The sequence below is a fragment of the Salmo trutta genome, chromosome 27, assembly GCF_901001165.1.
Source record: "Salmo trutta chromosome 27, fSalTru1.1, whole genome shotgun sequence".
In the NCBI taxonomy this organism is placed as follows: Eukaryota; Metazoa; Chordata; class Actinopteri; order Salmoniformes; family Salmonidae; genus Salmo; species Salmo trutta.
In genome coordinates this window covers 16,755,405-16,780,622 of record NC_042983.1, presented here as the reverse complement: position 1 = coordinate 16,780,622, position 25,218 = coordinate 16,755,405, and the positions used below count along the sequence as shown (strand labels likewise).

General features: G+C 45.8%; 1 protein-coding gene across 24 annotated transcripts in view; it reads left to right on the top strand.

The window, feature by feature from the left end:
- The window catches only part of LOC115164453 (ankyrin-1), a 183,850-nt gene that overhangs the window by 152,623 nt on the left and 6,009 nt on the right, over positions 1-25,218 (top strand). For 13 of the 24 annotated variants that reach the window (XM_029716941.1, XM_029716943.1, XM_029716946.1 and 10 more), the window contains 12 exons: positions 1,440-1,668; positions 3,715-3,843; positions 3,962-4,081; positions 4,209-4,299; positions 4,546-4,620; positions 4,763-4,894; positions 5,265-5,420; positions 14,244-14,940; positions 15,282-15,654; positions 22,120-22,203; positions 22,701-22,844; positions 24,782-24,896. In XM_029716941.1, the coding sequence (XP_029572801.1) occupies positions 1,440-1,668; positions 3,715-3,843; positions 3,962-4,081; positions 4,209-4,299; positions 4,546-4,620; positions 4,763-4,894; positions 5,265-5,420; positions 14,244-14,940; positions 15,282-15,654; positions 22,120-22,203; positions 22,701-22,844; positions 24,782-24,853 (2,302 nt within the window). In that variant the 3' untranslated portion in view covers positions 24,854-24,896. Of the gene's footprint in view, positions 1-1,439; positions 1,669-3,714; positions 3,844-3,961; positions 4,082-4,208; positions 4,300-4,545; positions 4,621-4,762; positions 4,895-5,264; positions 5,421-8,631; positions 9,330-9,699; positions 11,238-14,243; positions 14,941-15,281; positions 15,655-18,788; positions 20,300-22,119; positions 22,204-22,700; positions 22,845-24,781; positions 24,897-25,218 lie in introns of those variants that run through there. The other 11 variants (XM_029716963.1, XM_029716942.1, XM_029716964.1 and 8 more) reach the window with 9 other exon arrangements.

The following is a 25,218-nucleotide window of genomic DNA, read 5'->3' as shown; positions in this document are numbered from 1 at the left end:
ATCCAGCTCTTTCTGTCATTGGAGAGCAGTCAAATGCAGCCGTTTGTTCTCGGTAACAGTGAAGCACCTTATTGTGATTGTTTTCAATTAAAATGGTCAAAAAGACACAAAGATAGCTTCTTAGCAAATAGCAATTTCTCAAGACAGAATTTAGCTAGGACTGTCTGGGAGTGGTCTGAGTGGGTATGGGCGAACTGAAAACTAGCTGTTATTGGCAGAGAGGTTTGGAACTCTCTTTCTAATTGGTCTATTAACTAATTTATCACCTGGTGATGTCACCAAGCAGCCCAAAACTCCATCCCACCAAAACAGGCAGAAATTTCTTTTTTTTTTTCAAACAGCTCTTACACTAAAAGGGCATTATCATAATTTTCACAATTTCACAGTATTATTCCAACCTCATAGTGTGGAAACATACACTCACATGCCAGTTTATTAGCTACATCCATCTAGTACCGGGTCAGACTCCCCTTTGCCACCAGAACAGCCTGAATTCATTGGGGCATTCTACAAGGTGTCTGAAACGTTCCACAGGGTTGTTGGACCATGCTGAGGCGATGGCATCAGGCAGTTGCTTCAGATTGGACAGCGGTACATTCATGTAGCGAACAGGCCGTTCCATCTCATCCCAAAGATGTTTTATTAGGTTGATTTCTGGGGACTGGCCAGGCCACTCAAGTAAGCTGAACTCGCTGTCATGTTCCAGGCGATGTTCTTCTATTCCTCAGTTGTCCAGTGTTGGTGATCGTGTGCCCACTGGAGCTGCTTCTTCTTGTTTTTAGCTGATAGGAGTGGAACCTGGTGTGGTCGTCTGCTGCAATAGCCCACCTGTGATAAGGATCGACGAGTTGTGAGTTCCGAGATGCCGTTCTGCACTGTTGTACTGCGCCGTTATTTCTCTGTTTGTGGCCCGCCTGTTAGCTTCCATGATTCTTGCCATTCTCCTTCAACCTCTCACCAACAAGCTGGTTTCACCCACAGGACTGCCGCTATCTGGATGTTATTTTTGTTTGTCGCACCATTCTCAGTAAACACTAGACACTGTCGAGCGTGAAAACCCCAGGAGGGCAGTCATTTCTGAGATACTGGATCTGGTGTGCCTGGCATCGACGATCATACCATGCTCAAAATCACTCAGGTCACATGTTTCGCCCATTCTAACGTTCAATCGAACAGTAACTGAATGCCTCAATGCCAGTCTGCCAGCTTTATATAGCAAGCCATGGCCACGTGATTCACTGTCTGTAGGAGCGACCCATCTTCGTGAACGGGGTGCTGTACCTAATAAACTGGCCAATGAGTGTATATAAAACTGCAAAATCATGTTTTTGACTGCATTGGGCATTTTAGGTATGCTAATCACCTGCATATCTCAAAGGATCTAGTACTGAGTGACTTAAGGGTTGCCATATATCTTACACACTGGTGTCTCTTCTCAGGTTCTGGCTGGCTGACTGTCCCCGGACAGCCGAGGCCATGTCTTTCGCCAACCTCCTGTACCGGGAGCTCTCAGCCGTGCCCTACATGGCCAAGTTTGTGGTGTTTGCTAAGATGAACGAGGTCCGTGAGGGCCGCCTGCGCTGCTACTGCATGACTGATGACAAGATGGACAAAACCCTGGAGCAACACGAGAACTTCAGCGAGGTGGCCCGCAGTCGCGATATCGAGGTCAGTGTAGGGGGTTATATCCATGGTTATCATGATGATGTCATTGCTTAGAAGCTGCATCTGAAGAGGCACTGTGAAGTGAGTGGAGGGAGCCATTGGCTGTGTCCGAATACCCATACTTGCGTCCTAAATAGTAGGCTGTTTGAGTATGCAAATAATAATGCTTAATAGTATGCAACATTTCAAAAATACAGCATAGGTTAAGTGCCAGGATGTTATACTCATTTCACCTCTTCATCGAGTAGAATCTGATGCACACTTTTCCACAATGCATTGGAAGAGGTGGGCTTCAAGTTATAGGCCCTAGTTCTCTTCAAGTAGTCAAACAATAAAACTAGGCTACTTAATTGGGAAGATGCCAAATACCAAAGCTTCTACAGTGGTGTTCAAATGTAGGATAAGTCGTTTTTGTTCTGCTTTTAATGATAACGAATATTGCATCATTGGCTAAATCTTTGAAAACAGAATCATAATTAAAAAAAATATAAATATATAGCTTTTACTGCTGTTTGAAATTGGTGGACCAAAACCGAAAGTAAAAGGCTCAAGTGCGAGTCTCCACCATTTTACGGGGAAATGGGATCAAATCAAATGGTATGTGTCACATGCGCCGAATACAACAGGTGTAGACCTTACAGTGAAACGCTTACTTACAAGCCCTTAACCAACAATGCCGTTTTAAGAAAATACCTAAAAAAAGTCATAGATAAAAGTAACAAATAATTCAAGAGCAGCAGTAAAATAACAATAGCGAGGCTATATACAGGGTGTACCAGTACAGAGTCAATGTGCGGGGGCACCGGTCTCGAGGTAGAGTAGAGTTATTAAAGTGACTATGCATAGATAATAACAGAAAGTAACAGTAGTGTAGAAGGGTAGAGGGGGGGTGCAATGCAAATAGTCTGGGTAGCCATTTGATTAGATGTTCAGGAGTCTTATGTCTTGGAGGTAGAAGCTGTTTAGAAGCCTCTTGGATCCAGACTTGGCGTTCCGGAAGGTGGCTGGAGTCTTTGACAATTTTTAGAGCCTTCCTCTGACACCACCTGGTATAGAGGTCCTGGATGGTAGGAAGCTTGGCCCCAGTGACGTGCTGGGCAGTACGCACTACCCTCTTTAGGGGGAGAGGGATAATTGTGGGGAGAGGGATATTTGTTGCAGGCTAGCGCTGTTGCAATTCACCTAGCTTCCACATAGGGGAGAAATTCTGAGAAATTCTAGGTGTAGCACCTTTAAACTACAGTAAATACTAAACCATCTTTTGATTTCTGAATGTGTCAGCACCATGGACTTGAGATGTGGTAGCGTTATTGATGTCATGTTAATCAGGCCTTTTGATTTGTACATATGGAGTGTTTTAGTTTTGTAGGCTAGGCTACTCATATAATGATTTAACTTATGGATCAAGATTTAGCAGTCATTCTGATCTCATTTAGTACATTACGTTGATGTCCAGCGGTTCTGAATTTGCGATGCACCCGACTGTCCACGTTTTAGTGTGCAATAGCCTTTTGATTTGAATGTTTGAACAGTTTTCATGTGTGTACTAGGCTATTTGATTGAATTTGTAAATGTTACAGCACTTTGGTTTTACTAATAATAAATATGTTGAAATGGAACCAAATTATCTGTTTCTGTCTTCAGTACTTTTTAAATAGGATAGATGGGCTATTTGGTCTACTACGGTATAGGTTGAATGTGATAGGCTGCCTCTAACCAGCCTGAGTAGGCCTATAACTCCAATCCTATTCTATTCAGAGTTTAAAGAAGTTATTTGAATTGGAAATGAGTTATTATCAGGCTGGTTAATGCGATGCATGTCTATTGAATTTGGAAAAATCTACCCGCACTCGGCCCCGCATCACCTACTCAGCCAGTTAGGAGCCGCTACTGCGTTGAGGCCATGGCATACTGCATACCTTTTATTAAACGGTATGTGCAAAATAGTATGCGACAATGAGTGCATAGTATACAGTTTAAGTATGTAGTACACTAGTATGGGTATTCGGACATGGCCACTGTGTCTAAAGTTAGTGTCCTCCCCCTCAGGTGATGGAGGGTATGCCGCTGCACCTGGAGTGTTCTGGGAACCTGGTCCCAGTGAGGAAGGCTACCCAGCAGCCTCGCTGTTTCAGCTTCCAGGCCTTCAGAGACAATAGACTCCCCGTCTCTGTCAAGGTGTTTAACTCTCCCTCTCTGTGTCTTCCTTCCTCTCTCCATTACTCCCTCCCTCTCTGGGTCTCCCTCTCACACTGAAAATATCTCTTGTCTGTTTCGCTCGGTTCTCTCCTCCAAGGTGAGAGATAGTAGCAAAGATCACTCCGGATTCCTGTCCTTCCTGCGGAAGTCTACCAAGTACGAAGACAGCCAACATGTGCTGTGCAACCTCAATATTACCATGCCTCTGTGTATCAAGGTAGGCCTAAAAAAAAAGCACTGCACTTTCATTTTACAATACACACATGCATATTTAATTTTGGGAACTTGTGAGATCTGAGGGAAGTTATATATTCCAGAGGCTTTTGCTTATGTTTGATTGACAGGCTGCCGGGAGTGAAGACCGGAGGCGAACTCTGACCCCATTAGTCCTGCGAGAGAGATACAGCACCCTGAACGAGCCTGCCATGGGTAAAGGTGCCTGCCATCCCATCCCTATGATACCCCATACAGACCACCATTGTCTTCCGACAGGTGGCGTCATTCCTACACGACGCTCGTCCCTCAATCAGTGCAGATGAGTTAGTCAAGCTACCTGACATAAGACAATGACATACCCCACACCAACACGTTCACATTCCATGTGCCCCTTCATGCAGTAATAATCACAACTGTACATTAACTTCTCATGTTAAAGTATCAGTTGTGGTCTGGTTTCTGCAGCATCAATGAGTGCCATGGAAAAGACAGAGCTGAAGATGGCTTTGATAGCTGAACAGTTGGGACTGAGCTGGGCTGGTGAGTGAGTGGAATGAGTGTCTGTGTCTCGTGCCTGTGTTTGGTGCTTGTGTCGGCGTCTGAGTCTGTGTATCAGTTTTAATGGCTTGCGGCTGCTTTTTCTTTCCTCCCTGCCTCTGTCTCTCCACCTTTGTCTCTCCAGAGCTGGCGAGGGAGCTACAGTTCAGTGTAGATGACATTAATAAGATCCGTGTGGAGAATCCTAACTCCCTATTGGAGCAGAGTTCTACCCTGCTCAGCCTATGGGCCACCTGCGAGGGCAAGAGAGCCAATAGTAAGTACCTGAGATCCCATATAGGTCAGTGGATCCTTCCTGTGCATCTTCTTATCCTATATTCATCATCTCCACTCACCCACCGTACAGTCTTGCACTGGCTCTTGGATTTGCATGTGGGACTTGTCCACCCTATGCAGTAACTTGTATTAACATTGTGTTAACTGTCGTTTTCTGGGTCAAACCTGGGTCTGTCAGGGTACTGGTAAACAATGTTCTTATTCTCCTCATAATCTCTTCCACTTCCTTGTCTGTTATTCAACGGTCCATTTCCCATTTTCCTGCCTCTCGTCTCTGTCTTCTCTCTCTCTATTATTTTCTCCTCCCCCTTTCTCTGCCTCTCTTTCTCTCTTGTGGCTCCTATGTACAGTGGAGAGTTTGTACACAGCTTTGAAGAGCATTGACCGGATGGACATAGTAAACATGTTGGAGGGCCAGGGGCCACAGCCTGCAGGGAGGCAGGCCCGGGAGCCAAGCAGACGCAGACACAACGAGAGCGACCACATCTCCCCCAGCCTGACCAATGGTAAGGCTTCTCCCCATCCCCACGCAGCCCTCTCCCACCCCCAACCACCATACCCTACCAGTTCTTCTCTCTCTCCTCCTCCTCCTCCTCTGCTGCCCCCATCACCCTCTTGCCCCAATCCTCAGTCAAAGGCTGTCCTATATGCTACTGCCATAAACTTGAGATTTCGACAGATGTGAAACGCAGCAACCTGGACCAGGGCTCAAGACACTCAGACAACTGCCTCTGTGGTGCCACTCTAAAGCCTGACTCAGATCATTCTCTTGTTTGTGGTTGAGTACTATGTATCAATGACCTGTCGTGCCTTCCATCAACATCACAACCTTGTCTAATAGTGCCAGCTACATTTTAGGATTCTCTCTCCACTGAAATGGCCGATGCAACTGGTATATGGATTTAAGCAAAATGAACGGAGCCTGCCAAAAAGAGTATAGATTAAAATAGAGATAATTCTTTGACATACACAAAAGTATGTGGACACCTACTCGTCGAACATCTCATTCCAAAATCATGGGCATAATATGGAGTTGTATCCCCCTTTGGTGCTATAATAGCCTCCACTCTTCTGGGAAGGCTTTTCAGTAGATGTTGGAACATTACTGCGGAAACTTGCTTCCATTCAGCCACAAGAGCATTAGTGAGGTCGGGCACTGATGTTGGGTGATTAGGCCTGGCTCGTAGTCGTCGTTCTAATTTATCCCAAAGGTGTTCAGGCAAGTTCTTCCACACCGATCTCGACAAACCATTTTAGTATGTCATGCTGAAACAGGAAAGGGCCTTTCCCAAACTGTTGCCACAAAGTTGGAAGCACAGAACTGTCTAGAATGTTATTGTATGCTGTAATATTAAAATTTCCCTTCACTGGAACTAAGGGGCATACCTCGAAACATGAAAACAGCCATTATTCCTCCTCCACCAAACTTTACAGTTGACACTATGCATTCGGGCAGGTGGCGTTCTCCTGGTATCCGCCAAACCCAGATTCGTCCGTTGGACTGCCAGACGGTGAAGCGTGATTCATCACTGCAGAGAACGCATTTTCACTGCTCCAGAGTACAATGGTGGTGAGCTTTACATTACTCCACCCAACGCTTGACATTGCACATGGTGATCTTAGGCTTGTGTGCGGCTGCTCGGCCATGGAAACCCATTTCATGAAGCTCTCGATGAACAGTTCTTGTGCTGACGTTGTTTCCACAGGCAGTTTGGAACTCGGTAGTGAGTGTTGCAACCGAGGACAGACGATTTTTACGTGCTACGCACTTCAGCACTCGCCGGTCCCGTTCTGTGAGTTTGTGTGGCCTATCACTTCGCAGCTGAGCCGTTGTTGCTCCTAGATGTTTCCACTTCACAATAACAGCACTTACAGTTGACCAGGGCAGCTCTAGCAGGGCACACATTTGACAAACTGACTTGTTGGAAAGGTGGCATGCTATGACAGTGCCACGTTGAAAGTCACTGAGCTCTTCAGTACGGGCCATTCTACTGCCAATGTTTGTCTATGGAGATTGCAGGGCTGTGTGCTCGATTTTATACACCTGTCAGCAACTGGTGTGCCTGAAATAGTCGAATCCACTCATTTGAAAGGGTGTCCACATACTTTTATATATATAGTGTATTTAAAGATCAATTGGAACCTCAAGAAACATCTGTTTTCATGTGTGTTTGATGAAGTTGTTAGCAATAGGAAAGTTGATGATTTAAAAAGAAATAGATAAAATTACTGAAATGCTGTGTTAGTCAGCTGTGTATGGTGTGTTGCGTGAGATTCTGTTCATGCGTGCCAAATGTATATTCTGTTCGATCTGTATTCAGTGCGTAAGTTACTACTGTGTCGTATCTGTGTATTTGACAGGTTTATGTTATTACATCCTATAAAGTACGATTTTGGTTATGAGTTCATGATGTTCATCTTTATCCAACATCATTTAAACCACAATCTGCCTACGTAGGCCATGTGAGATATGGTGCAGGATATTATGTGTCTGTAAAAAACAATCATTTCCATACATGAATTCAGTCTGTAGTCTTTCCTTCAAGCATACTGCTGTTGGCTTTGCTTCCAGTGGTCATTTCTTAAACTTTGACTACTTTTACTCATGGTTTACTATTTTACACATGCATGATATACATCAGATTGACTCCAGTTTCACCACTGGACTGGTGTATAAAAAAAAACTGCACTGCAAACTGGAGCAATAACAGGCGATGTAACTCATGCATAGATATGACCATGATGGACAAAGGGACAAACGGGAGATGCTCAGTCAGATCACAGCTGCAGTGACTCTGATATCTAACACCTGTCCAGTCTGCCTCCCAAAGCTCTTTCTTCTGACGCTGTCTGTGTAACAAGGTGGTCACACTCTCACGGGACAATACCAACCTAACCTCTAGACATGGTCTTTTTTTATGTTTATTACAACAAGGATTTTCAAGAGATCTATGATTTATCTTTTGGAGTTATGAATGATAGTACGGCTGATAAGTTTGTTACGGATTTTTCAGAGGATGTAGAATGGTAGGGAAGTATTTCACATCAGGGGGCGGTACAGAATGAGGATTCACTCTCTGACTGAATGTCAGTCTGGAAGATGCTTACTCCCTTGGTGATAACTCCCTTGGTCCCCTAATTAACCTTCACAATCAAATGAATTGAAATTACAATAGATTCTGAAGTGGGAATCCAAGCCTGGAGACCGCAATTAGATTCCACATTCTATTTTTCACCCAGGTAGGATGCATGCAGCACTGTCAGGCAGAGTATCTATAGGAAACAAATGTTTTTTTATTCTACCATTTAGAGTAGAAATTATGGAGAACTACATTCTTCTTACTGTACCTTTCAGTCGACCTGTTCTTGTCTTTTCCTTATTTTCATCACATTTGGCTCTTAGTGATTTTGACATTCAATTCCCTTTCTTAAGTCTAGTGGTTTGAGTCTAAGACGCATGATTTGCAACTCCGTAAAAGCAATGAGTTCCGTTTAGTCATACCAGCGAGGCTCGGGAGGCCTGAACTGAATCCAGCTAGGCTTCTCGAAGGGTAACGTTACGCTCTCTGCCTGTGTGTGCATGGGGCTGTATGAGTCTCTTCAGACCGGGGGTCGTTCCATTCGGTGCACTGTGTGTCCCTCTGGGATCCCCGTACTTGTTCCTTTTGACTATCTGTCCCCTCTCTATTTGTGTTTCTCTGGACATGTCATCTGCAGCCTGGCCGCCCTACTCTTCCTCCTTCTCACTCCTCCTCTCCGACCTCTGAACTCATGCCCTACGACCTCATGTTGACCTCTGGCCCTCATCTTTATTTTGATGACCAGTTTTTTTTATAACTCTTTATTTTTGTGCTCTTGAAAATTCCACCTTTTTAACCGTCTGCTCTGTGACCAATCCTCCTCACACACTGTGTGCTCAGCACCCCCGGGAGGGGGAGGTGTCCCTTGTTCCATCACTCTCTCTGTCCATCTCTCTCTCTCTTTTCCTCCTCTCCCCATCTCTGTCTATCTCTCTTTTGCTCTGTGCATGTCTTTCTTTCTTCCTCTTTCTCTTTCTGTCCTCTTCCCTCCTATCTTCCCTCTCTGTGTTTCCCTCCCTGCCCTCCTGCCTGTCTGCATGTGCATGAGGCCCACTCTTGTCGTTCACCTCCTATATGCTTGCATGGATGTGTCAGAAGCAGTGGCCTGTGGGAGATGTAGTCTGGGAGCTGTTTATGCCTCTGCAACTTGTAGCTGCTTTACTATCAGACTGATATTGCATGGCATGCATGCTGGGGAATGACCCGACTGTTTAGTCTGCCTGTTTACATCCTCTACTGTATATTATTCTCTGTGGAGGTAAAAAGGTCCTGAACCCTTTTTAACGGTGTGTTTTGACTGCTCTGTTCATGTATGAATGTTGTGACATGTTGTTGATCAGTTGTTTGTGTGTATATGTGTGTTTGTCCTGTGTCTTTGAGTCTCTCCAGAATTAGGGGATGTAGTATCTATGCCCTTTCTCTGTCACACACCTCATATTTGCAGGGAGTGTGTTCATGTGACCCTTCCATTCAGTCTCTCTGTTCCATGTGTGTTGGTGTGTGAGTGCGTCTGTGTGTGAGTGTATTTGTGTATATACATGTCTGTGTTTTAAATTGTTGTCTTTTATGAGTGTCTTCAGTGTCTTCATGTGAGTATTTCACTGTGTCCCTTCTTCCAGTCGGTGTGTGATTGTGACTCTCTTTCTGTCTATGTGAGCTTCAGCCAGTTTGTTAATATTTACAGTGTTTGGTTTTTTTTTACCAGGAGGGCCAGGCCACCACGTTCATTCCCCACGAACACCCTCCCTCATGCCCTCCTCTCTCTCTCTCTCTGTCACCGCCCCACCTCACCATCCAACTGACCATGGGAGTGATACCACCCACACACACACACGCATAGAGAGAGAAGGACTGGCAACAAGACTGGATGGCAGAATGTTCGATGGTCACACAGATGTTAGATGGTCTTTTAGATTGTCAGACACAAACAGACAATCTAAAGCCATGTACAGTAGAACCATATTGATCACCAGGAGACACTATTGTCAGCTACCATAAGTGTTCAGATCATTCATACACAACCTTAAAATGTGGTATTCCAAACAAATACCATGATATTTATGTAACATGAATCATCCTCACCCTACTGGCTAAAGAGTAATGTATATACATTTAAAGAAAGCTCATCAGCTGGAAGTCTTAAACCTTATGGAACTGTTAAGAGGTTTTTATCTACCGGGGTTATGCATATTGAAGGATACTTGTTAAGTGAAGGATGCATATTGAAGGATACTTGTTATGAAGGATGCATATTGAAGGATACTTGTTATGTGAAGTATGCATATTGAAGGATACTTGTTATGAAGGATGCATATTGAAGGATACTTGTTAAGTGAAGGATGCATATTTAAGGATACTTGTTATGAAGGATGCATATTGAAAGATACTTGTTAAGTGAAGGATGCATATTTAAGGATACTTGTTATGAAGGATGCATATTGAAAGATACTTGTTATGAAGGATGCATATTGAAGGATACTTGTTATGAAGGATGCATATTGAAAGATACTTGTTATGAAGGATGCATATTGAAGGATTCTTGTTATGAAGGATGCATATTGAAGGATACTTGTTATGAAGGATGCATATTGAAGGATACTTGTTAAGTGAAGGATGCATATTTAAGGATACTTGTTATGAAGGATGCATATTGAAAGATACTTGTTATGAAGGATGCATATTGAAGGATACTTGTTATGAAGGATGCATATTGAAAGATACTTGTTATGAAGGATGCATATTGAAGGATACTTGTTTATGAAGGATGCATATAGAAGGATACTTGTTATGAAGGATGCATATTGAAAGATACTTGTTATGTGGAGGATGCAAATTGAAGGATACTTGTTATGTGAAGGATACATATTGAAGGATTCTTGTTATGAAGGATGCATATTGAAGGATACTTGTTATGTGAAGGATGCCTATTGAAGGATACTTGTTATGAAGGATGGATATTGAAGGATACTTGTTTTGTGAAGGATGCCTATTGAAGGATACTTGTTATGTGAAGGATGCATATTGAAGGATACTTGTTATGAAGGATACATATTGAAGGATACTTGTTATGAAGGATGCATATCGAAGGACGCATGTAATGAAGGATGCTTGTTATGAAGGATGCATATTGAAAGATACTTGTTATGTGCCCCACTAATATTTTTGTCATTTAGCAGACACTCTTATCCAGAGCATCTAGGGTTAAGTGCCTTGCTAAAGGGCCCATCAACAGACGTTTCACCTAGTCAGCTTGAGGATTTGAACCAGCAACCTTTCGGTTACTGGCCCAAAGCTCTTAACTGCTAGGCTACCTGCCACCCTAACGTAAATGTGTTTAACTTCTTATGGATCAAATCCTGTTAGCAGGATCGATTTGACAACATCCGGTGAAATTGCAGAGCGCAAAATAAAAATAAAAATATTTTAAATATTTAACTTTCATACATTCACAAGTGCAATACACCAAATAAAAGCTTAACTTCTTGTTAATCTAGCCACCATGTCAGATTTCAAAAAGGCTTTACGGCTAAAGCAAACCATGTGATTATCTGAGGACAGCACCCCATCAAACAAACACGACAATCATATTTCAACCCGCCAGGCGTGACACAAAACTCAGAAATAACGATATAATTCATGCCTTACCTTTGAAGAGCTTCTTCTGTTGGCACTCCAATATGTCCCATAAACATCACACATGGTCCTTTTGTTCGATTAATTCCGTCGTTATATCTCCAAAATGTCAATTTATTTGGAGCGTTTGATTCAGAAAAACACCGGTTCCAACTCGCCCAGCATGACTACAAAATATATAATAAGTTACCTGTAAACTTTGTCCAAACATTTCAAACAACTTTCCTAATCCAACTTCAGGTATTTTAAAACGTAAATAATCAATCAAATTTAAGACGGGATAAACTGCGTTCAATAGCGGATAAAATGAAAGTGGAGCGAGCTTCAGGTTACGTGCCCCAACCAAAACAGTCCACTTCGCTATCCACCCAGAAAGGGAATGGCTACTTCTTCATTTCTCAAAAGAAAAACATCAACCAATTTCTAAAGACTGTTGACATCTAGTGGAAGCTATAGGAACTGCAAGCATATTTCTATTAAAACGGGCTTGCCATAGAAACCCAATGGAAAACAGATTGACCTCAACAACAAAAAAATCCCTGAATGGATTGTGCTCGGGGTTTTGCCTGCCAAATCAGTTCTGTTATACTCACAGACATTATGCAAACAGTTTTAGTAACTACAGAGTGTTTTCTATCCAAATCTACTAATAATATGCATATCCTAGCTTCTGGGCCTGAGCAGCAGGCAGTTTACTTTGGGCACGCTTTTCATCTAGATGTGAAAATACCGCCCCCTATCCCAGAGACTTATGGCCCACGTACACACAGTCCTCTGACCTTCTGAGTGAGATGTCAGAGAGGTTATGCTGTCATTTAAGGCTGAGAGATGAGAGGTCCAGGAGGCCATCTGGTGTCACTAATACCCACTGCACATTCAGCATAGCTTAGTGCCAACAATGACTCATGTTGCACCTCTCTCTCTCATGTATACACACACATAGTGTTCTTTCGCCCGCTCGCTCGCACACACACGCATACGCAGTCACGCACACACAGACACACACACACACACACACACACAAATATACACTTCACCCCTCCCTCCACATCTCTCCTGTCTTTTCTATCTCTTGCTAAATCTATACTCTTCTCTCGGTTCATGCCAGTATGTAATCAATTCATTTCTACCACTTAATAGACTATATGTCCATTCTTTACTGGGTTTATTTGTCTGATTCAAAATACTGTATCTTTATGTTACTCATGGTCATATATATTCATTAGTATACATTATTGGTAATGTATTAGCAGAGAAGTACAGTAGCTACTGTTGCACAATAGTTTTTAAAGTTTGTTTATTTGTGGTATCTATAGCCATCTTGACCTTGAATTTTACATTTTATTTACTTGGCTATCTCTCAGGTCATTTCTCATACAGTAGCTATTAAGTACACTATACTGAAATGTGAGTTAGTGTGGAAGGGAGCAGACTCAGAAAGCAGCTTTGGCACCGTCCACTTGTTCAGATGCTGTCTGTTGTGCTGGCTGTATCTGGGTCTGTTCCATACTCCAGTCAACATGATGGTTGCATGTACACCTGCAGACAGTTTCCTAGTGGATAGTTTTTCTAGCATCTAAAGAGAACCTACCATGCTTACTGTACCACATCACTGCATGTTTAAAAGTCAAAGCTCTTCATGCTACCAGGCAAGAAATGTATTTTTACCAAATAGAGGTGTTGTTGGAGTGACTTGAGTCAAAGGTTCATGGGTCATACGTAGCAAATTCTCAAAGTTAGATTCCCTGTTGATATAAAAATTAGGTTTGGGGCAGCTATGCTTGCAGTGAGCTATAAGAAATTAAACTGTATATCACCATGTATGTGTGGTGTGAGTGTGTCTTGGTGTGCATTTCTGTGTATTGTGTATGTGGTTGTGTTATTTGTTTTCTAAGGTTTGTAATGTAATGTCTGTGGTGGTGGGTGGGTGAAAGTGTGTGTGAGTGTGTTGAATAACGAGATTGCCTGCATGCATGCTGTTCAGCCTGACTAGAATATTTAACTTGCCTGGTTTTGTGTGTGTGTGTATGGGAGAGGTTGTGTGTGGGTGTGGGTAAGTCTGTGTGTGTATCGACATGTGTATGGCATGTGTATGTGTGTATAAGTGTGTGTCCCAGGCGGGCAGGTGTGTGTCCCAGCCCCAGGTTGGTTCGGGGCAGAGGCAGTAACTCCTGTCCCTCTACCTGTAGGTGGCAGACAGCGGAGCAGCACCAGCCACCAGCAGACCTCTCTCTCTCTGTCTGGCTCTCTGTCTGGTTCTCTGTCTGGCTCTGGTTGTGTGTCTGCTGCTGCCTCCGCTGCTGCTCTCAATGTCAGTGCTGGCTGATCTGGCTTGATCTGGTTTGTCAACCCCCTCTCCCGAAGCCCCCTTGCTCCCTCGCCCTTAGCTCCTTGTACCTCCTCTTCAGCTCCCACTGTCTGGCCCCTTCCTCTCCCCCTCTCCCCCCTTACCCCCTGGGCTCCCCCTCTGCCATCTCCCCATGGCTGCCCTGCTCCTGGGCAGGGGCACATCCCCCCTGGGGTCCCTCCCGGGGCTGGTGGGCAAGGTGGGGGGCGAGGCGTGGCGAAGCAAGGTGGGGGGCCCGTGTCAGTGTGCCTCTCTGTGTGTCGCTCCAGGTTACGGGGTATTGCAGGAGGAGCTGCTCTCCCCTCCTTCCATGCAGTACAGCCTGCCCTCCCCACTCGGCAACGAGCCCTACTGGCAGGAAGTCTCCAGTCTGGAGTGTGCTCCCATGGCCATCACAGAGGAGGACACACTCATGGAGATGTCCGATGTGCAGGTGTGGCCCTCGGGCAACATCCCCTCCCTAGTGGCCGTGGAGGACTCCTCACTGGAGTGCAGCAATGCTGACGACTCGGAGGGGCTGCTGGGGCTGCCATACGGGAGCCTGGGCCAGCCGGGCAGTAGGGCTAGCGGAGAGGGAGGGGGGCTGAGTGGCTCCATGGAGCTGGTGGAAGACAACTCAGAGATGGGGGCTGTTGACTCGTTCAGCACCGCCACCCCTGCCACCCCTGCTTCGTTCAGCACAGCCACCCCTGCCACCCCTTCTTCGTTCGGAGGCACCATCGCCGCCATGTTATACAACGTTAATGGTCTGGAGAAGGGTCAAGGGTCAAAAGTCGTGAAGTCAGAGGCAGCAGCGGTCAGAGGCAACTTGGCAGGTGGAGATGGAGCTGGAGTTGAAGGAGGAAGAGGAGGAGGGACAGGCTCAGAGGAAGGGCTTTCTCTTGTTACAGGACAACAGCAGCGAGTGTACACCCGGCTGAGCAAGTCGCCCGGTCTGAGCCGCGTGGCTGACCGTAATGGAGACAGGTGAGTGTGTCCTCAGACCTAAGTCAGTCTGCAGCTCAGCTGGACACAGCACTGGCCAGACAGGGGGTAGTCCAGACACTCACCTCTGAGACAACTGAGACTTAGGACACGTCAATATTGCCATGTTTCCTAACCTAATAATACAACATTTAGTTTTAGTAACAGAGTGTCTATGAAGGACTATTAGTCAGCTTTTGTTTGACACACACATTTGACACACATTGGCCTCTGTCTGCTCCTTTCACTCCTTTGTCTCTTCTCCTCTCACTTGTCCTCTCTCTCCACCTCTCTTCATCTCTCTCCTCCTTTCTTCTATTCTCACTCATCCTCTGCCTCCTTAGGTCCAGTGGTGGCAGCAGTGGTAGTAGAGGCAGTGGCGGAGGTGGTGGCTCTTTACTGTCCTATCTGCAGGAGCAGTCGGGTCCAGGTTGGCAACCTGTCACTGACCACACTCAGGCCTGGTTGGGTTCACAGACAACAAAACCCAGGCAGGCCATGGACTCAATGATGTCATCAGTGCGCACTGCCATGGATGTGGACCCCAGCCAGTCCCGCGTGTCCCAGGAGGCCTTGCTTCAGCCGGTGCGGGACATGGGGCACTCTGAGCTCCTGCGTGGGCACTTCAGGGGCACCCAGCCGTTTGAGAAGGGCCTGGGGTTCCCTCACAGGGTGCCAGAGCTGCAGACCTGGGATGACGTACGCCTGAGGCAGCAGGTGAGTGGGAAACCCATCTTATTATTGGGGTAGCAGGTAGCCCAGGTAGATGTGCCCTTCCTGAGATGTCGCCGAAGAACATGGCTGATGTTTTACATTCTCCCAACCAATTTTGCAATTTTGTTATTTTTTTTGGTGGTTGTTGTAACTTATTTTTTTACTTATTGTGTAATGTTGCTGCTACCGTCTCTTATGACCGAAAATAACTTCTGGACATCAGAAAGCGATTACTCACCTCGGACTGGAAGAAACTTTTTCCTTTAACGAGTCCGACGAGAAGGATATCCTGCTTTCACTGGAACAGGCCCAGATCCATGCCTTTTACGTGAAGAAAAGATCCCGGAAAAGGGGACGCAGATCGGGGATCCTTCTGAGAAGCCGGAGGCGAGCGAGTAAACTCCCAATGCCCTCCATTCTCCTTGCTAACGTGCAATCGTTAGAAAATAAAATTGATGACCTACTATTAAGATTATCCTACCAACGGGACATTAAAAACTGTAACATCTTATGTTTCACCGAGACGTGGCTGAACGAAGAAACAGACAATATAGAGCTGGCGGGATTTTCCATGCACCGGCAGAACAGAGACGCTACCTCTGGTAAGACGAGGGGTGCGTGTGTGTGTCTTTTTGCCAGTAACAGCTGGTGCTTGATGTCTAATATTAACGAAGTCTCAAGGTATTGCTCGCCTGAGGTAGAGTACCTTATGATAAGCTGTCGACCACACTATCTACCAAGATACAGTTCTCATCTGTATTATTCGTAGCCGTCTATTTACCACCACAAAGTGAAGCTGGCACTAAGACCGCTCTCAACCAACTCTATAAGGCCATAAGAAAATAAGAAAATGCTCACCCAGAAGCGGTGCTCCTAGTGGCCGGGGACTTTAATGCAGGCAAACTTAAATCAGTTTTACCACATTTTTACCAGCATGTCACATGTGAGGAAATCCAAGACCACCTTTACTCCACACACAGAGATGCATACAAAGCTCTCACCCGCCCTCCATTTGCCAAATCTGACCACAATTCTATCCTCCTGATTCCTGCTTACAAGCAAAAACTAAAGCAGGAAGTAGCAGTGACTCCCTCAATATGGAAGTGGTCAGATGATGCGGTTGCTACACTACAGGACTGTTTTGCTAGCACAGACTGGAATATGTTCCGGGATTCATCCAATGGCATTGAGGAATACAACACCTCAGTCAGTCATCGGCTTCATCAGTAAGTGCATTAATGATGTCGTCCCCACAGTGACTGTACGTACATATCCCAACCAGAAGCCATGGATTACAGGCAACATCCACATCGAGCTAAAGGCTAGAGCTGCCTCTTTCAAGGAGCGGGAGACTAATCCGGACACTTATAAGAAATCCCGCTATGCCCTCAGATGAACCATCAAACAAGCAAAGCGTCAATACAGGATTAAGATTGAATCCTACTACACCGGCTCTGACACTCGTCAGATGTGGCAGGGCTTGAAAACTATTACGGACTACAAAGGGAAACCTCAGACACAAGCTGTCCAGTGACGCGAGCTTACCAGATGAGCTAAATGCCTTTTATGCTCGCTTCGAGGCAAGAAACACTGAAGCATGCATGGGAGCACCAGCTGTTCTGGATGACTGTGTGATAACTCTCTCGGTAGCCGATGTGAACAAAACAGGTCAACATTCACAAAGCCACTGGGCCAGACGGATTACCAGGATGTGTACTCAAAGCATGCGCTGACCAACTGTCAAGTGTCTTCACTGACATTTTCAACCTCTCCCTGACCGAGTCTGTAATACCTACATGTTTCAAGCAGACCACCATAGTCCCTGTGCCCAAGGAAGCGAAGGTAACCTGCCTAAATGATTACCACTCCGTGGCACTCACGTCGGTAGCCATGAAGTGCTTTGAAAGGCTGGTCATAGCTCACATCAACAGCATCCTCACGGACACCCTAGACCCACTCCAATTCGCATACCGCCCCAACAGATCCACAGATGATGCAATCTCAATCGCACTCCACACCGCCCTTTCTCACCTGGACAAAAGGAACACCTACTGTATGTGAGAATGCTGTTCATCGACTACAGCTCAGCGTTCAACACCATAGTGCCCACGAAACACTTCCCTCTGCAACTGGATCCTAGACTTCCTGATGGGCCACCCCCAGGTCGTAAGAGTAGGCAACATTACGTCTGCCACGCTGATCCTTAACAATGAGGCCCCTCAGGGGTGTGTACTTAGTCCCCTCCTGTATTCCCTGTTCACCCACGGCCAAACACTGCATGGCCAAACACGACTCCAACACCATCATTAAGTTTTCTGACGACACAACAGTGGTAGGCCTGATCACCGACAACGATGAAATGGCCTATAGAGAGGAGGTCAGAGAACTGGCAGTGTGGTGACAGGACAACAACTTGCTCAATGTGAGCAAGACAAAGGAGCTGATCATGGACTACAGAAAAAGGCGGGCCAAACAGGCCCCCATTAACATCGACGGGGCTGTAGTGAAGCGGGTCGAGAGTTTCAAGTTCCTTGGTGTCCACATCACAAACAAACTATCATGGTCCAAAGACAGTTGTGAAGAGGGCACGACAAAACCTTTTCCCCCTCAGGAGACTGAAAAGATTTTGCATGGGCCCCCAGATCCTCAAAAGGTTCTACAACTGCACCATCGAGAGCATCCTGACCGGTTGCATCACAGCCTGGCTCCTCAACAGCTTCTACCCCCAAGCAATTAGACTGCTGAACAATTCATAAAAATTGCCACCGGACAATTTACAATGACCCCCCCCCCCCCCGTACACTGCTGCTACTTGCTGTTTGTTTGTTACCTATGCATAGTCACATTACCCCCGCCTGCATGTACAGATTATTAGCCTGTACCCCTGCACACTGACTCGGTACCGGTGCCCCCTGTATATAGCCTCGTTATTGTTATTCTTATTGTGTTACTTTTTATTATTACTTTTTATTTTAGCCTACTTGGTAAGATATTTTCTTCTTCTTGAGCTGCGCTGTTGGTTAAGGGCTTGTAAGTAAGCATTTCACGGTAAAGTCTACACTTGTTGTATTCGGCACGTGGCAAATAAAGTTTGATTTGATTTGAGTAAGGCACTTAACACTAATTGCTTTTGTAAGTCGCTTTGGATTAGAGTGTCTCCTAAATGACTAAAATGTAAATGCTGTACAGTAGGACTTGTATGACTACAGTCCAAACCCAGTGACAGAAGGCTATAACTGAATTAGATTATATGTACCGTAATCCCACTATCCTCTCCTCTCACACACATGCACATACAAACAGAAGGCCCAAGAAGGGCACAAACAGCCTGTCAAGCCAAATATAGCAGCCCCTGTCACCAGATCCCCAATCCCAGCCCATCACACGTGGCATCTAGCATTCTGGCACTGCACCAGACCACCCTAAAGGACAGCTCAACTTTGCGATGCAGTGAGAGGGCAAAAGGGGCTGTTTCAGTCTCTGTGGGCTATCCCTGGTAGGAAGTTATATTGGGACTGCCAGGTTATATTGGGACTGCCAGTGTGTTGGAACAGTAAGAACAGACTACAATGTTGCCCATAGAGAATAAGTGGCAGGAAATGGTCTTGCTGCAGACTATCTGCATCTTACTGTATTGTTCAAGTAAAATAGATCCCAAACCATTACAGAATAATTATGTGTGGTGGTGGAACATATACCTACATGCCATTGGAATAATAATATAAGTGTGGAAGTATAATGTATGGTTGTGTATACCAGAGTATAGTGTGATTACCTGAGGGAAGCCTGTTGGTCAGGGTGCAAGTCTGTTATTCTCACTCTCAGCCTGACAGAGCAGAGCTCCTCTCTGGAGCAGCCAGAAGTATTTAAAGACTACAGATCACATGGCTGGGAGATAGAGAGGGAGCGAGGGGTGAAGGGTGAGAGGGTTGTTTTTGGAAGCATGGAGGGGAGAGAGAGAGAGCGAAGGAACGAAAGAGAGAGAGAGGGAGAGGAAATAGAAGCCTCCCAAGGTTGCAGCCGCCTAGATTTGATGGCATGGGTCAGCCATTCCTACTGACCAACTGACAGACGGAGAGAGAGAGGGAGAGGGAGAGGGAGACGGAGAAAGAAGGAACAGGGTCGAGTGGAGTAGAGCTTGCTGAAGAAGGGACACAAACGGAGGGAGAGAAAGAAGGACAAGACGCCAGCCCTGTTGAGAGGAGAGAAGGCCTGAGGGTGCAGCTGTTGCCCCAGAAAAACGGAGAGAAGTGTCGTGGATAGTCGGCGAGAGCCTGCACAGACGTGTGTGTGTGTGTTAGTGTCTGTGTTAGTGTGTGTGAGTGGGCGTGTAGTTGGGTGTGTGAGAGTGGGTGTGTCGTGCGCTCCACTGGGTTGCTGGGTTGCTTTGAGAGTTTGCAGAGGTAGAAGCTTGGAGGGGCTGTGAGTGATGTGGGCCCTGGTGACCGAGCTGCTCTTCAGCTTTGTGCTGCTGGCCTTCCTGGTGATCAGCGGTCAGAATGTGATGCATATAGCCAGCGGCTCCCTGCGCTCTGTGCTCACCTATGTGCATGCTGCGCTGGACCGTGAGCTGGGCGAGGCCGAGGGCATGGCCGACGAAGAGGAGAACGTCACCACCCGCGTGGTCCGCCGCAGGGTCATTCTCAAGGTACCCAACAGAGAGGGGAGGGGGGAGAGGATGAGAGAGAGAATTGACTGGCAATGGAACAAAATAATGAAGGAGAGTGTAACAACCAGTGTGGTGGAAAGCAGATGGTTGCAGTGTGCGTGTGCGTAACTGTTATGGGAATTTTGAATCCCAACGATAATTCAATAAGCTTTGACTAATCCCCAAGGTTTGTAAGACACTGGGTTAAGAATAATTAGGCAAGGACTCAGCTTTCTGCAAAAGGTCTGTACAGTTTATTCAGAAAACGTTCTAAAGTCAAAAATTAGGACTCAGTCCTTTTATAATACACACATACATTCCTATCTTTAGACCAACCAGTACTTTTCCACTAACCACAAAGAACCATAAAATGTGTCACATACTTCAAGGCTTTCACCTCCCCTCCCCCTTTGGGACCCTCTTGGTTTGAAACCCTCCAATGATTTTCTATTACCTACTCTACAACTTCACTCAGTTTACATCCCTACTAAAGGATATAACCTCAGTTTTACATTCCTAACCGATCTCCCCATATCCTGGTTTTATCTTCCCATTATTCTCAAACATATCTCCCTATCCTATAATTTCAGAGTGGAACTGTTAAGTCATTATCCTAACACATACAAATTATTCTAACAGTAACTCACACATACAGTATGCTGACTTGTGCATAGATGATGAATATACAGGATGCATGATAGAACTACCTTGCAACAACAACATTAGTTTTAAAGTATTTTCAAACAACTTTCTGGATCATATTGTTCATACCGTATTCCGCCAGGTGAGATAGAATTGTAACAGAGGGAGGTAAGGACAAAACTAAGAATGGTCAAACCATAGACCTACAGTTGAGACCCATTTAGACTGTAGATATATATACTGTACAGGCCTTATACGTGCTGTGACCATAGACCTACAGTTGAGACCCATTTAGACTGTACAGGCCTTGTACGTGCTGTTGAGCTGTGAATGGCTCAACCTGCATGGTGTTTAAACCTATGAACTCAGTCTCTAATCTCTTTACCATCCCATGGTCCTATTCTCCCCCCTCCCTCCAGCCCTCTCCTGGTCTCAACAACTTTAATAACTTTAAAAACTTTTTCCTCTGTTGATTGTGGGGGATAGGGCAGGCTTTTCCTACAGCCATGGCGCTGTGTTCAATAGTTTCAACTGCGGGACCTTTAGATCTTATAAATAGCTGTACTGGCGCCTCCAATGTTATTATGAGTAATAGTTGTATTATCATGAACCTCATCAACTCTAATTGTATTAGTGCTAACACCACCGCAGTCCCATTAGTGATCCCCTGACCAGTTAGTTACTCTCTCTCTCTCTCTCTCTCTCTCTCTCTCTCTCTCTCTCTCTCTCTCTCTCTCTCTCTCTCTCTCTCTCTCTCTCTCTCTCTCTCTGGTTTGGGGTTGGTGACAGTGGCTAAATGATGAGACTCACTCTGGGGGGCTATTTTAAAGTGCTCTAGATTCCAGCACCCTTTTCGTTCTGTATGCTGACTCCTGGTTTTCCCTCGGAGTCGTTCCCCAATTCATACTTACAAACTCATAGGTGTGACATTAATGTCTGTGGAAAAGTTGTTGGCCAATCAAGTATTTGGATCCAGTCTTTCTGGTACTATTGACTGGTCCCTTTTGTAATGTTAATGTAGGGTATGTGGGTTTGGACTCCTTACTGTATAAGTGTGTGCTGTTGATGCATTTGCCATCAATCTATGAGCAGATGTGTGTGGCGGTACAGTATACCATGTGTATTTCAGTATGACAGTATTGTTTAGTGATGTTCAGTACATGTTGTCTGTCCCGTAGGGTGATGAGGCCAAGGATCTCCCAGGGGAACAAGTGAGTGAGGAGCAGTTCACAGACGAGCACGGAAACATTGTCACCAAGAAGGTCAGATATCTATCCCAGCATGCCTCTCTCTACTCTACAGCCCTGCACTGTGGCCTATCTACCAGTTCTCCCCTGTTAATATTCATGTTCAACTCACTACACTCATCCTCATAGAAATGATTATTAAATTGATAATCAAGAACCATCACATTCATCATCATGCCTTGATTTATTCCAATGTCATGACTGTAATCACGACATGGGAAAAGGATCCCTGTCTTGCTCTCACAGGTGTCACAGTCATGTTTAGTTGCTGTATGAAAGGTTGTGGGTGGTAGATTTAGTAAGGATGGGGTTGATAAGGATACATACAACCAGGACAGTTTTAGAATGAACATTAAGTTCCTTAATGGTACACAGGGAGGTACACAGAGAACCCAATATAGTACCAATCTCTCCTTCTTAAGCTCTCTTTCCCACCACCCTCTCTCATCCTCCTCTCCCTCCCTCCCCTGGGTGTGTGTGTGTGTGTGTGTGTGTGCGTGCGTGCGGTGCAGATTGTACGGAAGGTGGTGCGCAGGGGGAAGGGCTCAGGTGACGAGGGGGGTCAGGAGCGGTCAGTGAGCGTGGATGGCTCTCTGCAGGATGAGCTGGAGGCTGAGGCGGAGCAGTTCATAAACTACGCCGTCCTGAGCAGCAAGGTGGGCCACTGACCTGCATCAGCCAGGCCACACTCACCCTGGCTACTGTACAAGATGCTGAGACTCTAAACAAACTCATTCATCTGTCATAAATAGAGCATTGATTCACAGTTAAAGTGGACTGAGACTAACTGAACCATACAGGGCCCATCAGGGTCAATCTGTAAACTTCCCTGAATTTATATAGGGACTCAATGTAGCAATCAACCACTAGAGAAGATGACAAGGGTGTAGCTGGGAACTACGAACTCTTTACTGTGCTGGGATAAGCAGTATAGATTCCTCTGTTAGTCCAAAGTAGACCACAGTGGGCTAAACCTGCATGGACTGTGGTGTGTGAATGGGATGTGTGTGTCTGTTCGTAATTTAGATCAACCTGTGTTGTCATTCCCCAACCTCCTAGCTACAAAGAAACTGAAAAAAAGATTGATTGTGTGAGTGTCCTCATGCTGTACTTTGTATCCAACTTGCAAGCCTTACTCATCTGTGCTTCATTTCCCCCATCATGTCCACCCTCTCCATCCTGACCTGCATGTAGGACCATCCAAAAAGTCCACAACTGCATCCTGCTCTGATAGCTTGCACTGTCTCTCTGCGTTGGCTGAAACAACAAACTAATGCTTCCAGGTTTCATAACAGCAGTCAGTTCTGATATCTGCTCTGTCTCCAGTTGATATGAATGTCTGGGTGTTGGTTGGTTGCTCTTGATGTGCTAATGTAATGAGGTCCACTCTCTCCCCTTCAGTAACCCACGTTGACTGACTGTCTATCTGTCTTCTCTGCCCACCTCCATTCAAAGTCTCTATAGTCCATATACTGTGACTGTGTGCTCCCTCCAACCTGCAGTACTCTATTCCATGTCAATGTTTCTGATGCTTCTCTCTTTTCTATTTTCCTGTCTGTTTTTCCAACCCCCACCACATCTCTCTTGGCTTGGCTGTCTTTCCATTATCTCTCCTCTCTTGAATTGTCTCCTTTCCTCTCCTTTTCTTGTCTTCCCGTCAACTCTCTCGCTTCGCTCATCACCTCAATTGTCACTTTTAACCTCTTCTCCTCTCCATCCTTGTCTCTTCATACACCTCTTCACCTCGTTCGTATCTTTCACCTCACACACTGTGCCACTGCTCCCTCTCCCTCCTCCATCTCTCCCTCTCTCCTGATCCCCTCTCCCTACTCTCTCCCTCTCTCCTGACTTCCTCTCCCTCTATCCTGATTCCCTCTCCCTACTCTCTCCCTCTCTCCTGATTTCCTCTCACTCTCTCCTGATTCCCTCTCCCTGCTCTCTCCCTCTCTCCTGATTTCCTCTCCCTCTATCCTGATCCCCTCTCCCTACTCTCTCCCTCTCTCCTGATTTCCTCTCACTCTCTCCTGATTCCCTCTCCCTACTCTGTCCCTCTCTCCTGATTTCCTCTCCCTCTCTCCTGATTCCCTCTCCCTCTCTCCTGATTTCCTCTCCCTCTATCCTGATTTCCTCTCCCTCTCTCCCCCTCTCCTGATTTCCTCTCCCTCTCTCCTGATTTCCTCTCCCTCTATCCTGATCCCCTCTCCCTACTCTCTCCCTCTCTCCTGATTTCCTCTCCCTCTCTCCTGATTCCCTCTCCCTGCTCTCTCCCTGTCTCCTGATTTCCTCTCCCTCTCTCCTGATTTCCTCTCTGTCCTCCACATCTTTTTGTTCTCCTACTAATTCTCCCTCACTTCTACTTCCACCTCTCCCTCCTACTCTCATCCTCTCCTCCACCTGTCTCTGTCCCTCCTCTCCCTCTTACTCTCTCTCTGTCCCTCCTCTCCCTCCTACTCTCATCCTCTCCTCCACCTGTCTCTGTCCCTCCTCTCCCTCCTACTCTCATCCTCTCCTCCACCTGTCTCTGTACCTCCTCTCCTTTACCTCCGCCCCTGGCTCTCCCCTTGCACCCCCCCCCTCCCCCTCCCTGATGTAGCCTGATATTGTGGATGTGAAGAAGGGTGCTCAGATAGTGAAATGTGCCAGTCTGCGGAGAGTAAAGCAGTGAGGGAAGCATGCAGACAGAGTGGCAGAGCGACATGTCCCTGCAGGTACGGGACTGACTGACCCACTGAGACCTCTCACCTGGGTTAGGGCTCCTCCATTTAATCCTGCCCCTCTGTCTGGATTAAATAGGCCTGATGTTGTTACAGTAATTCAGTACTAATGACATTTAGCTAATTGTAGCACTGCAGTGCAGAGTGACATTTGATGTGGCTTGAACTATATCATTGGCATTTGATGCAACTACTGTGCATTAATATGTTACAGTATGACTGTGGGGTGGCATTGATTTAGTAGATTCACGTTTAATATTAAAACTAAGTCTAGTTAAGCGGTAACACTCTCAACTCTGTACTACACATATCCCCC